Source organism: Aquarana catesbeiana, linkage group LG01 (assembly GCF_042186555.1).
Source record: "Aquarana catesbeiana isolate 2022-GZ linkage group LG01, ASM4218655v1, whole genome shotgun sequence".
NCBI lineage: Eukaryota > Metazoa > Chordata > Amphibia > Anura > Ranidae > Aquarana > Aquarana catesbeiana.
Window position 1 is genome coordinate 500,306,038 of NC_133324.1, and position 15,629 is coordinate 500,321,666.

General features: G+C 47.2%; 1 protein-coding gene and 1 long non-coding RNA gene across 4 annotated transcripts in view; one reads left to right on the forward strand and one right to left on the reverse strand.

Moving 5' to 3' along the window:
* The window catches only part of LOC141103347 (uncharacterized), a 171,362-nt gene that overhangs the window by 121,391 nt on the left and 34,342 nt on the right, over nt 1-15,629 (reverse strand). The gene's annotated exons all lie outside the window — the stretch shown is intronic.
* LOC141103331 (tetraspanin-33-like) overlaps nt 2,905-15,629 on the forward strand; it is a 73,766-nt gene continuing 61,041 nt past the window's right edge. Inside the window, exon 1 of one of the 2 annotated variants that reach the window (XM_073592833.1) lies at nt 2,905-3,097. In XM_073592833.1, the coding sequence (XP_073448934.1) occupies nt 3,041-3,097 (57 nt within the window). In that variant the 5' untranslated portion in view covers nt 2,905-3,040. The remainder of the gene's footprint in view (nt 3,098-15,629) is intronic. The other variant, XM_073592824.1, reaches the window with a different exon arrangement.

Here is a 15,629-nt window from a genome sequence, read left to right on the forward strand (position 1 = left end):
GGTGGCTGGTAGACCTTTCTGACCGACACTCTCTCAAGCGACGGTCAATCAGGATGGAGAGATTGATGAGCTCTTCCAGAGACTGAGGTACCCCAACTCGTGCCAACTCGTCCTTGAGTGGGTCAGATAGCCCCATTCTGAGCTAGTGACGCAGGGCGGCGGCGTTCCAGTCCGTGTCAGAGCTCCAATGTCTGAATTCCACCGCATAGTCTTCAGCCACTCTGCGACCTTGTTGAAGAGAGTGCAGTGCAGCTTCAGCAGTCGCTGTCAGTTGAGGATCTTCATATAGTTGGGACTTGGCCGCGAAGAAAGCATCAAGGCTGTCCAGGGAAGTAGACTTTTGCTCCAGAAGGCGGTGGGCCCAGGTTTGTGGCTCACCAGTCAGTAAGGAAATGACAAATCCCACTTTGGTTGCTTCCAAGGAAAAGGTACGAGGTTGCAGAGCAAAATAGAGCTCGCAGGAATTGCGGAAGGCACGATACTTGCTGCGTTCTCCTGCAAACTTTGTGTGTGGGTACTCTGGGCTCTGGAGGAAGCATCACTACGGAGGGTACAGATAGGAATCCAGCGGAGGACACCCCCTGGGGGTTGGAAGGAGAAGATAAAGCCTGAACTTGTTCCTCCAGTCTTGAGTAGCCTTCCTGAAGGCTCTTTACAGCTTGGGTAAGTCCTGCCAGGTGTCTACACAGTTCATCCATGGGGAAGGCCCCCTGCCCGGACTCGGTCATGGCTGCCTGATACTGTCAGACTTCCACTTACCAGACTGATGAGTCCGCTTGGGCAGAGGGTAGACTCCCTTACTTATGCGACTTGCGGCCCCTGGTAGAGCAGGCAGGAGGCACGGGAGTGCGGAGTGGTATGAGAGCCTGCTGAAGGGATCCAGGTACTGGATGAGAGATGATCTTTAAGCAGCAGGTCAGTAGTCAGGAACAGGGGCTATAGGTGCTGAGCAGGAGCAAGACAGGCAGGTCAGGGTGCAAGCAGGGTTTGGCAACAGACTGGCAGCAAAGGTACACTAGGAGCAGGCAGAAGCGGAGACAAACAGGCCAAGGTCAGGTACGGGCAGCAAGCAATCCAAAGGCAATCCGGGTCATAAGGAGATCAGGTACACAGGAACACAAGACAGGCAACGGGAACTAAGGCACAGGGAGCTGTTGATCAGAGAGCATCGAGCAGAGCGCATGGCAAACCTAAATAGGCCAGTTGGCGCCAAACGGCATGCACACCGACGCTCACAGGTGCGCGCGCACACGCACACGCACACGCCCGCACGCTGGTACACAAACCAGTGCCTGCAGGAGCGCGCACAGTAGCACGCACAGGAACGCGCACACCAACGCGCACCGGCGCGCACCAGCGCACCCCAGGGCGGCCAGCACCGTGACCAGCAAGGTGAGCTCTCTGACACTCCCACTGAGGTGGATCGTGCGGACGGAGCAGAGAAGAAGCCAAGGGAAGATGACGAGAAGAGCGGAGGAAGATGGAGAAGAAGAAGATGAAGAAGATGGAGGAAGAAAAAGAACACCGAAGGAAGACCAGAAGAAAGAAGAAGCAGAGAGAAGAAGAAATTAATAAAGGACTTGTCAAAAACCGTCTTTTGTGTTTTTTAACCTTTTTGACACTTTTTTTGTGAAATGGTAGGGGTACCCCATTACCAATTCACACAGGGGGGGCCTGGGATCTGGGGGTCCTCTTGTCAAAGGGGGCTTCCAGATTCCGATAGGCCCCCCGCCCGCAGACCCCCACAACCATCAGGCAAGGGTTGTGGGGATGAGGCCCTTCTCCCCATCAACATGGGGACAAGGTGCTTTGGGGGGGCTACCCCAAAACACCCTCCCAATGTTGAGGGCATGTGGCCTGGTACGGTTCAGGAGGGGGGCACTCTCTCCTCCCCCCTTTTTTCCTGTGGCCTGCCAGTTTGCGTGCTCGGATAAGGGTCTGGTATGGATTTTTGGGGGGACCCCACACCATTTTTAAAAAAATTTTGGCACGGGGTTCCCTTAAAATCCATACCGGACCTGAAGGGTCTGGTATGGATTTTGAGGGGGACCCCCATGCCATTTTTTAAAAAATTTTGGCACGGGGTTCCCCTTAATATCCATACCAGACCTGAAGGGCCTGGTATGGAATTTAGGGGGACCCCCACGCATTTTTTTTTTTTTAATTTTGGTTCAGGGTTCCCCTGTGGGAAAATTCCATGCTGTTTTTATCAATTAACTTTTTTGTGTATTGCCGAACCGACAATACATTTTAGCCGGCGCTAGCAATAGTAGTTTTACATGATTTTTTTCCTTTAGAAATGTCATTTTGCTGTCAGACTGTTCTAAACATGGGAAACATGTGCCCCTTTACAGGCATACTATAGAGACCCCCCCAGGTACGAAAGGAATATTACACTTTTATTGTTTCACTTTAAGCATTATTAAAATCACTGCTCCTGAAAAAACGTCCGTTTTTAAAACTTCTTTTTGCATTGATATATGTCCCCTGGGGCAGGACCCAGGTCCCCAAACACTTTTTATGACAATAACTTGCATATAAGCCTTTAAAATGAACACTTTTGATTATTCATGTTTGTGTGCCATAGACTTTAACGGTGTTCGCGCGTTCAAGCAAATTTTTTGACTGTTCGCATGTTCTGGATGCAAACCGAACCGGGGGGTGTTCGTCTCTTCCCTACTTTCTATATTACATTGCTTGATTTTGGATTTAGACCATAAGTGACATACACTTTATGTGTGATCAGTGCAATGTTTTTACAACATTGTACTTTTTATTAGACATTCATTATGAGGTTTTACCAAGGCTGTAAACAATGAATTAAGAAATGTTGGCAGCGTTACGACTAAGGATATGAGAAACAGGTCATGTAGAATAGTCAGCTGAATGCTGCATATATGACATGACCCTGCACGTCTGTAGGTTTGCTCATTCCTATCCTTCTCTTACAGTAGCACACATGTCTCTCTCTGTACAACCGCAATCCAGTCCCAGGGTAAACTCTCAGTCTGGAGGCTAGTAACCAACTATTAGCAGGGAAATGAGAACCAGCCAGATTGTTAAATATTCCCTGTTTGTGTCCTGCTATATTTTTTGGGTGAGTACACAACTTTATTTCTATCATACCTAACAACATAACTAGTTGTTTTGTTCTGGGACGAGGTATAATGTGTTTTCCATTGATGAATAAGGAAATGGAATTAGTAGGGGTGGCCACAGATGTTAGGGAGCAGAAGGACATACCGGCACAACCTTACTGTTGAAAGTTTTTTTTTCATACATTCCTGCACAAACATGCTTACGAAAATGTCCTCAGTTTTTTGTTTCTACTTATGGGGATGGGAAGGTGGAGTACAGTAATAAACATTTAGAACTGTCTGTAAGGAAAAAAACTAGCATTCGGCTGAAATGAGCCAACACGACCTGTAACTATTTACCTCAAGATTGGATATCCAAGGATGTCTGGCAAAATGGCTTGATCAGTCAACTATAGTCTCTCTATGGCTACTTTTCCTGTACATGGTACTAAATACACATACTTCCTAACTCCACATGACTGGCTCCTTTACTACAGTTTACTATTATTTGCATAACACTTTGCAGCATTTTGGAAAGTGGACATAGATTTACATGTCTATGACTTTTCTATTTATAAAAGTACATAAAAGAAAATTAAATATTCCATCAGTGACATTATAGGTATCATAGTAGTAGTAATTCCCATTAGTAGAATGATCTTTCAAGTGAGATGCCTAGCCAATTGCTGTGGTAAAAAAAAACTATCAATGTCAGCTCCCCCCACCCCTCCTTTAAATACTTGAATACATAAAAATAAAATCAAAAAAGGAGCCCACTATCCAGTAACTGAAAATGTATCAGTATTTAATTAAATTACACCGATTCGTCCGTGTGAACGGGATACCTCCAAGACTATATGGAGTCAATTTGTATGAAACAATAGGAAGACAAAGAGATATCTCCAAAAAGAATAGCACAGAGGAGGATCAATCATGGTATATTAAAAAATAAACAGGCTTTATTGAAAAGACAGTATGATTAACTCACTATTGGTGATAGCAGCACCAATTAAGTGGAAACAACCCCCCAGTGTACCCAAATGTAAAAACCGCACACAAAATGACAACGTTGTCACAATATGGCTCCAACACCTGGGCCCCACACACACTCCATGCATAACCACATTGCTCAGAATCGCTAATCCGAGAATCTAATAATGATTATTATTGTAATAAACACTAATTCCGGGGTTCTATATCGAGTGTGTCCATGAATAGGGCTTATGCAGCAGTTGTGTAGGTCCTATGGTGATATAGCGAATTAATTGACCTCACAGAGTCATGTACCACGCGTAAGTGGTGCCCTGTGGACCGGCTGTGCAGCCGTGCATATGCCAGAGTGTAGCCGACTCGAATGAACCTGAGCTCTAGATGTGCCGTTGTCTTATAAGCATGAAGTGAGATGACTCTCCTGGTGCCCTTATGACAGTTCAATCCAGTCAATAACGAAGGTATCTGTCAATGTAGCATGCAGAATACACCTTCATGAACTTAACAGTCCTGTATTGCAATGGTATAACACAGCCCTATGAGCTTAGCTTAGGATTTGTCGAAGGAGGTTGCCCGAAGGCTTTCACCACTCCGTTGTGTTGACTGGTGTGAAGGTGATACATGGGGAATCTCCCTTCATTGTCTCTACAGTTAGCATGTTGACATATCCTCGTTTGTCGGCAGCCTAGCAAGCAGTGGCTGGGTGCGTGAAGTCCGGCCGGACGCTGATGCGTCAGCTCAGAGGGCTCGTGAGGTAGTCTAGGGCAGACTCATACAGTCAGTCAATGCAAAAGGGGCGGCTGATGTCACGTCGCACACTTGTTGGAATGCATGGTGGAGCGCAGGGCCAGGTAGCGCTGCCTACGTTAACCCATTTCGCAAATGTGATTGTTCACTTCGTCAGGACGTGTCTTTTCAATAAAGCCTGTTTATTTTTTGATATACCGTGGTTGATCCTCCTCTTTGCTATTCTTTTTGGAGACATCTCTTTGTATTCCTATTGATCCTTTAAATACTTACCTGAGCCCAATCTTGATCCAGTGTTGTGCCTGAGTGCAGCAGCACTGCTCTCTCTCTTCACAGGACATGGAGGTGACAGGGGGAGCCATTGGGTTCTGCTGCTGTCAATCAAGTCCAGTGTAGAGGGAGCAGGGCCAAGTCCCACTGTGTGTGTCAATAGACGCACGCAGCCTGGTTTTGGATTGAGTCAAGCTCACACATCTGCCCCCAACGCAAGTGCTTGCGATGGGGCAGACACATAAAAGGAGGAGCCTGAAGCACCGGCAGAGGACCCGCGCAAAAGAGGTTTGGGTCCACTCTGTGCTATACCATGGCACAGAGCAGGTAAGTATACTAGGTTTGCTATTTTAAGAGCAAAAAGTACCCTTTTACAACTGCTTTAAGTTCATGGCAGAGCTCATAATTTTGCAGTTCAACAAAACTCTGAATTTTTGTCTGAAATTTCATGCCTAAACCCAAATTGTACTGCAAAATCCCCTTTAAAAGGGTAGGTGCCCAGCAGCCATATTGTCAGTGTGTGTTGGAACTGGTTAGGGAAGGCTGACATATCTGTGAAAGAAAGAGCATATGGATATACATTGCTATGCTGAGCTACTCTGCTATACAGTGGATTGTCGTGTGGTGGGCTACATACCCATGTGTAACCCAACTGTGTTCACTGTTCCATAGACCCAAATGTCGTTCTTAGGACTGTTTATTTCTGTATTAGCAGCAAGTGTGCTTTCTTCTTTGTCTCTGCACCCACCTTTTACAACCATATTTTCCTTTGTGATTTATTTGAGTTTTTGTCTTCCATATAAAGTTTTTTTTATTTTATATTCTGCTATATTCTGCTAGGGTAAAAAATAAACAAAAAAATGCTGGCCTTTTTATTTTGGGCAGATGTATATACATTTTTGAGGGAAGGCATATTCTGTTTGACTTTCTTATGCAAGGGCCTTTTCTGAGTTTGAAATGTGCAGCCTATGCTTGTTGCATGCTGAACAGTAGGGATGAGCTTCGTGTTTGAGTCGAACCCATGTTCGACTCGAACATCGTCTGTTCGATCCTTTGCCGAATTGTGAACAATATGGGCCATTTGCGCCAAATTCGCGTGGTGCATCACGGCCCATAATTCACTGCGGCATCGCAGTGCATTGCTGGCTTATGATTGGCCAAACATGCACTATGACCCGCATGCTTGGCCAATCACAGCTCCGTCTGAACAGAGAGCCATAATTGGCCAAAGCCAAGGAGGCTTTGGCCAATTATGGCTCAGGGGATTTAGTACACACTCCACACTATATAAGGCCGCCTGCACGACGGTCCTGTGTAGTGTGTGTTCCGGCGTTGAAAGAGATAGACAGACAGAGAGACAGTGTCATTTGATTTAAGTTAGATAGATTAGGCAGGACAGTCAGTGAGTTAGCTGCACTTACAGTGTATTGTGTATATATATGCATCCCAGGTGTTGTGTGTGTGTGTGTGTGTGTATATGTATATGTATATATATATATATATATATATATATATATATATATATATATATATATACAACACTGTATTCAGTTTAGCTAGATCCGTTCCTGTTATCTTCCTACTGACAGGCAGGCTTGTCTTGTTACAGTATTTACAGCTACCTGAAGAAAATTGCTGGTGTTCTTTTGATCCTATTAGTACCACAGTCAGGCAGACTATTTACAGTTAGTGTAGTGCGTCCTCCTCACAGTGTTCAGTTAAAGCTACAAGTTAGTTTAGTGTGACCTCTGCACAGTGTTCAGCTAAAACTACAAGTTGGTGTAGTGCGTCCTCCTCACAGTGTTCAGCTAAAGCTACAAGTTAGTTTAGTGAGACCTCTGCACAGTGTTCAGCTAAAGCTACAAGTTAGTGTAGTGTGTCCTCCTCACAGTGTTCAGCTAAAGCTACAAGTTAGTGTAGTGCGTCCTCCTCACAGTGTTCAGCTAAAACTACAAGTTAGTGTAGTGCGACCTCTGCACAGTGTTCAGCTAAAGCTACAAGTTAGTGTAGTGCGTCCTCCTCACAGTGTTCAGCTAAAGCTACAAGTTAGTTTAGTGAGACCTCTGCACAGTGTTCAGCTAAAGCTACAAGTTAGTGTAGTGCATCCTCCTCACAGTGTTCAGCTAAAGCTACAAGTTAGTGTAGTGCGTCCTCCTCACAGTGTTCAGCTAAAACTACAAGTTAGTGTAGTGCAAGCTCTGCACAGTGTTCAGCTAAAGCTACCTGTAGAAGGTTGGTGATGTTTTCCTGATCCTATCACTACCGCAGGCAGCTAAATAAGCTACAAGTTATTTTTTTGCGATCTCTGCACAGTGTTCACCTAAAGCTACCTGTAGAAGGTTGGTGGTGTTTTCCTGATCCTATCACTACCGCAGGCAGCTAAATAAGCTACAAGTTATTTTTTTGCGAGCTCTGCACAGTGTTCACCTAAAGCTACCTGTAGAAGGTTGGTGGTGTTTTCCTGATCCTATCACTACCGCAGGCAGCTAAATAAGCTACAAGTTAGTTTTTTGCGAGCTCTGCACAGTGTTCACCTAAAGCTACCTGTAGAAGGTTGGTGGTGTTTTCCTGATCCTATCACTACCGCAGGCAGCTAAATAAGCTACAAGTTATTTTTTTGCGAGCTCTGCACAGTGTCCAGCTAAAACTACAAGTTAGTGTAGTGCGAGCTCTGCACAGTGTTCAGCTAAAGCTACCTGTAGAAGGTTGGTGGTGTTTTCCTGATCCTATCGCTACTGCAGGCAGCTAAATAAGCTACAAGTTAGTTTTTTGCGAGCTCTGCACAGTGTTCAGCTAAAACTACAAGTTAGTGTAGTGCGAGCTCTGCACAGTGTTCAGCTAAAGCTACCTGTAGAAGGTTGGTGGTGTTTTCCTGATCCTATCACTACCGCAGCCAGCTAAATAAGCTACAAGTTAGTTTTTTGCGAGCTCTGCACAGTGTTCAGCTAAAACTACAAGTAAGTGTAGTGCGAGCTCTGCACAGTGTTCAGCTAAAGCTACCTGTAGAAGGTTGGTGGTGTTTTCCTGATCCTATCACTACCGCAGGCAGCTAAATAAGCTACAAGTTAGTTTTTTGCGAGCTCTGCACAGTGTTCAGCTAATTCTACCTGTAGAAGGTTGGTGATGTTCTCATACTACAGGCAGGCAGTTGATTTTGCTAGCTGCAGTATCAGTGTATATATATATATATATATTTTTTTTTTAAAGGTGTTTATTTTTGGATTTTTGCAATAAAAATAATACAAAAACGATGAAATGATAAGAAAACCAATAATATAGACTGTTCTACATACATGTATGTCATAGATGTTTAGATCACTGAAAATATAGCAAAAATCATGGAGTAGTACAGCTGTACAAAACAGTAATATCCCAACCAGAAAAAACTCGCACCATTCATACACACACTCATACACACATCTGTCACTCACGACCACCAATAATACAGTATAATTTTGACGCGTCTTGTGGAACAAACCCTCATCAGAACGTATACAGATTTCCATCCACATTAAGATATATGTCAAGTAATGTTTGCTAAGAACACATCTCCTCGCCTCCTCACTGAGACAACTGCGAGGAGAGGACCTCCCCCCAGAAGCCCCTTGAAACATCCAGCCAAGGCTGCCAGATCTTGGTGAACTTCCTAGGGCATGCCCTGCTCTTGTAAATCAACTTAAATTTGTGGAGGGTCCCATGTACAATACGGAAGAAGGCTTGGGCTGAAGGGGGTTCAGTATCTTTCCAATGCAATAAAATGGTTTTACGTGCATAAAACAATAAAATACGTATTAACATCCTAGCATGAATGCGAGGAACACTATCATTTAGTACTCCCAGGAGTCCGACCTCTGGAGTTTGCGGCAGCGGTATATGTAACTTACGGTTGAAAAAAGAAAAAACATCTTTCCAGAATGTAGCCAATCAGGGACATGCCCAAAACATATGAAAAAAATCAGCAGCAACCCTTTTACATCTGGCACATGCAATATCTTGACCCAGTCCCATTGTAACCAACCTAGCAGGTGTATAATGTAAGTGATGTATAAACTTAAATTGTATCAGGACATCAGCCGTACTGATGATATCCTGAAAGCACACTTCCACTGCCTCCTCCCAGTCCTCTTCAGAAAGCTCAGGCATAATCCTTTGCCATTTACATTGAGAGTTCTGAAAAGGATCCGCACCCATCACCTGAAGGCGCCCATAAAAGGTCGTCACAAGTTTGTTTGTCTCTGGAAATGACAGAAGGTCCTCCATGGAGGATTCCCTGAGCTCTATGGTCAATGATCCAAACTGTGTCCTGAGGGCATGTCGCAATAAAAGGTATTTGAAGAAGAATTTGTTTGCAATGCCATATTTAAATCTAATGGATTCAAAAGACATTAATATATTGTTTTCAAAGATATGAGAGAGGTGCGTGATCCCATAGCGGGCCCACCACATCGAATCTGGATGACCACAGAGCTCAGGAATGTTCGGGTTCCGCCACAGAGGAGTCTGTGGCGAAATATCAACTTGGGATTGTGCCAGTATCTTTCCCCCCTCCCTCCAGGCCATAAAGCAAACCTCAGCGGGTGAAAATCTGGAACCACCCGTTTTTTTGGACCTATGTAGTTCGTCCCTCAAGGAGGTAGGGGATGCAAATAGAGATAATAGAAAAGCCGTGGACGGAGTTTGGGGGTCAGAGTGCAACCAATCATGAATATAAGTGAGCTGGGAGGCGACAAAATAGTTCCTTAAATTTGGGCAAGCCAATCCACCTACAGGTTTGGCCGCTTGCAATGATGATTTGGCTATACGAGGTTGGCTACCGTTCCAAATGAAAGTAAACAGGGCAGAGTCAAGTTTTGCAAATAATTTTTTGGTAAGGAAAACCGGGGAAGCCCTAAAGCTATATAGAAATTTTGGCAGAAAGATCATTTTAAATATGTTTATGCGACCAATTAAATTAAGGGGCAAGGACGACCAGGTACGGAATTTCTCCGTCATCTGTTGGACTATAGGGGTAACATTAAGTTCCTCGTACCTAGAGAGATCAGTATGTATCTGAATACCAAGGTACTTAAGGGAGGGCGTCAATTGGATGCATGACCTCTGTAGATAGTTGTAAGGGGAAGGGGGACCGATAGCCAAGGCCTGCGATTTTTCCCAGCCCACCTTGAGTCCTGAGACCACACCAAACTCCTCCACCACCTGCATTAATTTTGCAAAGGAGCTTTCCCGTCCATCTAAATATATCAGGGCATCATCTGCGTATAAGGAGATTTTTTCCTCAAGCGGGCCCGAGCGGATGCCCCCAATCTCGGCCGTCTGCCGCACAGCCAGAGCCAGTGGCTCAATGGCTATTGCGAACAGCAGGGGAGAGAGAGGGCACCCCTGCCGGGTACCCCGACCCAAGGAAAATGATGCAGAAATATCCATGTTTGTACGAACCCTAGCTCTTGGGTCCGCATACAGTAAGCGGACCCAGTGAATAAAAGTTGGGCCAATACCCATCCGTGCCATAGCCTCCCATAAAAAAGACCAACTCACAGTATCAAAAGCTTTTAGTATATCTAGGGACAGAACTAAGCCAGATCGCCCCGCACGTGCCGCCTCATGGACATGTAGGTACAACCTTCGGATATTATCAAATGTGCTCCTGCCAGGCATGAAACCGGATTGATCTGGTGGTATAAGGGCGAGGATGACAGACTGGAGTCTAAGGGCGAGAATTTTTGCTAAGATCTTTACGTCACCATTCAGGAGTGAAATAGGCCTGTAGGATCCGCAGTGTTTGCTATCCTTACCGGGTTTGGGTATAACCACAATAAGTGCTTCATTTAAGGATTCAGGGAGCTTCCCTAACTTAAGGGAGTCTTGAAACAATTTGAGGAGCCTAGGAGCCAGTACCTCTGCATGCGCCTGGTACCACTCCGAGGGAAGCCCATCCAGGCCCGGAGCTTTATTAGAGGGAAGGAGGCTTATGGCTTTGGTGACCTCTTCCAGCGTGATGGGCTTGTCTAGGAGGGACTGCTGGGAGGTGTTGAGTACCGGGAGGTCAAGGGATTCAAAGAAGCCCATAAAGTCTGTCTCTGGAGGGGTTTCCGTGCCCTTATATAATGTGGCATAGAAGTCCGCAAAGGTTTTATTAATAGTCAGTGCGTTGGATGTAATCGATCCGTCAGGTAAGTGTATTTCAGCAATCGTGGTTCCCTGACAGTCCGCGTGAGCAAGATATGCCAGGAGCCTGCCATTCTTCCCACCATGTTCATGTATACGGGCTGAGAGGTACAGCTGTTGCTTCCTGGTCAAGTCCACCAAGTGCAACCGCAGCGCCCGGTGGGCCTCAGTCAGCACGCCTCTGGTTTCAGAGGAGGGGGCGCCCGCATGGCGGGCACGAGCCTCCTCCAAAACCTTCCGAAGCTCATCCTGTGTCCTCCTTCCGGCAGATCTGTAGCTCTTGATTCTAGAAATATAGGAACCCCTCACCACGGCCTTGAAGGCATCCCAAACAGGACCCACAGGAGCAGAGTCAGTGTTAAGGGACCAATAAATAGTCATGTCAATTGGAATGCCTTCAGCTATCTCCGGAGTAGAGATCCAGAGAGGGCTGAGTCTCCAAGTTCGAAACCCCGGCCTATGACCCAAAGTCAAATCTACCCGTATCATAGAATGGTCAGATTCCGTCTGGGGAAGATACGCTATGGATTGAACAACCGGTAAGAAATCTTTCGTGGCGAGAGCAAAGTCAATTCTGGAGAGGGTTGCATAGGACCTAGACTGGCAGGAGTACACTATGGCCTCTGGAAATTTCCAGCGCCACAGATCCACGTATCCATAGGTATTACACCACGCACGGAGCAACCCGGACTCGGACTTCAAAGGTTTTAATCTATCTAGGTCAGGTTGTAGGACCGAGTTGAAATCCCCAAGGATAAGCATAGGACAACTAGGCAAATTTGCAAACTGAATGTCAAGATCAGAAGTATATATATATATATATATATATATATATATATATATATATATATATATATATATATATAATCTTCCAGCTTAGTGCAGCTACAGGCCATTAGTATGTCTGGAAGGTCAACAAGGAGAGGCAGACAGCCACAAGCCAATAAAAGAGGGCAAGCAGGCTCTGTGTCTAGAGGCAACAGTGCTGGTCGTGGAGACGGTGCATCCTTATCAGCACGTGGCCGTGGGACACGCTTGGTCTTTTTTTCGGCAGCTGGCCATGTTGAGCCGCAACATGCGGAAGACTTGGTCAAGTGGATGACCAAGCCGTCCTCATCCTCCTCATCCTCTCTCACCCATGCTCAGGGTACTTTGTCTGGCAAAGCAGCTGCCAACGCGGCCTCGGCTCAATGGCATCGGTGACTCCTTCCCTAGCCCCACCATGTTCTCCTGAGGAGTCCCTCGAACTGTTTGACCACAGTGTTGGGTACATGCTCCAGGAGGATGCCCAGCGTTTAGAAGGCTCTGATGATGATACTGAGCTAGATGAAGGCAGTAACGTGAGCAGGGACAGAAGGGGTGCCCAAGAAGGACAATAATCTGGCAGTCATTCTCCCCCGCTGCAGTATACTGCCAGGTTTGCTCCAGTGATGAGAAGGGAGGAGATGATGAGGTCACTGACTCAACGTGGGTGCCTGATAGGAGAGAGGAGGAGGCACATCACCAATGAGGCAGGATGCCCTCCAGGGGCCAGCCTAAGGGCAGCACACTGACTGCATCACACCCCAAAGCTCCGCATGTGCAGGGCGCTGCTGTCTCTACGCGTTATTCCAAAAGTTCTTTGGTGTGGGTCTTTTTTGAGACGAGTGCATCAGATCGCACCGCTGCTATTTGCAACATATGTCTCTAGCGTATCTAGCGTGGCCAAAACATCTCCCGCTTGGGCACCACATGCTGACCAGACATATGTTGACCTTCCATGTAGTTCGTTGGCAAGCGTATCTAAAAGACCAACACCAAAGAACAAAGAGGACCTCTCCTTGCTCCTCATTAGCTGAGATCTCCAACCCCACTATACCTTCAGTCCTCTCTGAGACTTGCACTGGGAGGAATGAAGGTGTAGAATTAGGTGTGTCACAGCCAAGTATTTGTGGGCAATCTGCTTTCGGTACACCAAGGTCAGATTATACCAGGCAAATTTCCCTGCCCCAGCTGCTGCACCGCCGAAAGAAGTTCGCACCCAACATGCCCAGCGGTTGAATGCTAGCTTGGCAAAATTGCTAGCACTTCAACTGCTGCCTTTTCAGTTGGCAGACTCTGCTCCCTTCCGTGAGTTTGTGGAATGTGCAGTTCCTCAGTGGCAGGTACCCAAACGCCACTTTTTCTCACGGAAGGCAATTCCGGCTCTCTACCAGCATGTGGAAGGCAATGTCCATGCCTCGCTGGACAGGGCAGTCAGCAGTAAGGTGCATATTACCGCTGACTCATGGTCCAGCAGGCATGGACAGGGACGTTACCTAAGTTTCACCGTGCATTGGGTGACTCTGCTGGCAACTGGGAAGGATGGAGGACAAGGTGCAGTAGTGTTGGAGGTTGTTCCGCCACCACGCCTCCAAAATGCCACTACTAATGATTGTGACACACCTCTCTCCTCCACCCCCTCCTCTTCTTCTTCCTCCATGGCCTCTTCCTGTGCTTTGTCCTCAGAACCAGCGGTGCTCCGTAGCCGTTCAAGGGGCTACGCAAGTATGCAGGCCAAAAGATGCCATGCGGTGCTTGAGCTGGTGTGCTTGGGGGACAGGAGCCACACTGGGGCAGAGGTTCTGTCAGCTCTGCAGGGGCACGTTCAGAGGTGGTTGACGCCACGCCAACTTAAGGCAGGAATGGTGGTTTGCGACAATGGCACCAACCTCCTCTCTGCCCTCCGACAGGGACAAATAACCCATGTGCCCTGTTTGGCTCACGTCCTTAACTTGGTGGTGCAGCGGTTCTTGGGCAGGTACCCGGGCTTATAGGATGTCCTGAGGCAGGCCAGGAAAGTCTGTGTGCATTTCTGCCGGTCATATAATGCCAGTGCTCTGCTGGCAGACCTCCAAAAGGAGTTTAACCTGCCCAAGAACCGCCTAATCTGTGACATGCCCACCAGGTGGAACTCAACGTTGGCCATGCTGCAGCGGCTGCACACGCAGCAGAGGGCCATCAATGAGTACCTGTGCGACTATGGCACCAGGACAGGGTCAGGGGAGCTTGTTTTTTTTTCCCCACGCCAGTGGGCCATGATCAGGGACGCATGCACTGTCCTGTCGCCATTTGAAGAGGCCACGAGGATGGTGAGTAGTGACAGTGCATGCATCAGTGACACTGTCCCCCTTGTCCACCTGTTGGAGCACACGCTGCGTGGAATAATGGACAGGGCACTTGAGGCAGAACAGAGGTAGGAAGAGGAGGACTTCCTTAGCTCTCAAGGCCCCCTTTATCCAGACAGTGTTCCTGCGTGCCCGCCTATCACACAGGAGGAGGAGGAGGAGGAGGATTGTGTCAGTATGGAGGTGGAGCCTGGCACTCAGCATCAGCAGCAGTCTTTAAGGGATCAGTCCCAAGAAACACATGGACTTGTACGTGGCTGGGAGGAGGTGGCTGCGGACCATGTCATCCTTAGTGACCCAGAGGACTCCGGACCGAATGCCTCAGCAAACCTACGCTGCATGGCCTCCCTGATCCTGCAAAGCCTGCGTAAGGATCCTCGTATTCGTGGTATCAAGGAGAAGGACCAATACTTGCTGGCAACCCTCCTTGATCCACGTTACAAGGGTAAGGTTGCGGAGCAGAGGGAGCAGAGGATGAAACATCTTCGGGAGGCCTTGCAGAAAGGTCTGTGCAACGCCTTTTTCCAGAGACTGGGAGGTTACAAACTCCTGTTTCTGGACAACGTGTTGCTGAGGCTTCGGTCAGTCAAAGAAGGAGCGGTGGAGAAGGTGGCCATCTGACCGATGCGTTCAGACAATTTTTAAGTCCGCAGCCCCAAGGTATGATCGGTTCCAGCAACCATCGCCAGCGTCTGTTTTACATGGTGCAGGAATACCTAGGGGCAAGATCTGACTTGGACACCTTTCCCTCCGAAAATCCTTTGGGTTACTGGGTCTTGAGGATGGATCACTGGCCAGAGCTTGCACAGTATGCAATTGAGCTACTGTCCTGTCCTGCATCCAGCGTTCTTTCGGAACGCACATTCAGTGCTGCTGGAGGCTTTGTAACCGATCACAGGGTGCGTCTCTCCACCGACTCGGTCGATCGACTGGCCTTCATAAAAATGAATCAGTCTTGGATCACCACCAGCTACCAAGCACCTGATGCTGATGTAACCGATTAATTTTTTTAAATCTCAGATCCCTTCAAAGACTGCCTATGCTGATGCTGAATGACTATCCTGAGTAATTATCCTCTTCCTCCTCAACGATCACGCTGATAGCTTATAAGAACATTTTTGGTTTTGGGCGCTGCCACCAGTGCCTAAGGCCCAATTTTTCAGCCCCTGTTTAACAGGGGCATGTAATTATTTTAATTTTTGATGCAATACTTTGCAGCAGGGCTCGTTCCTGC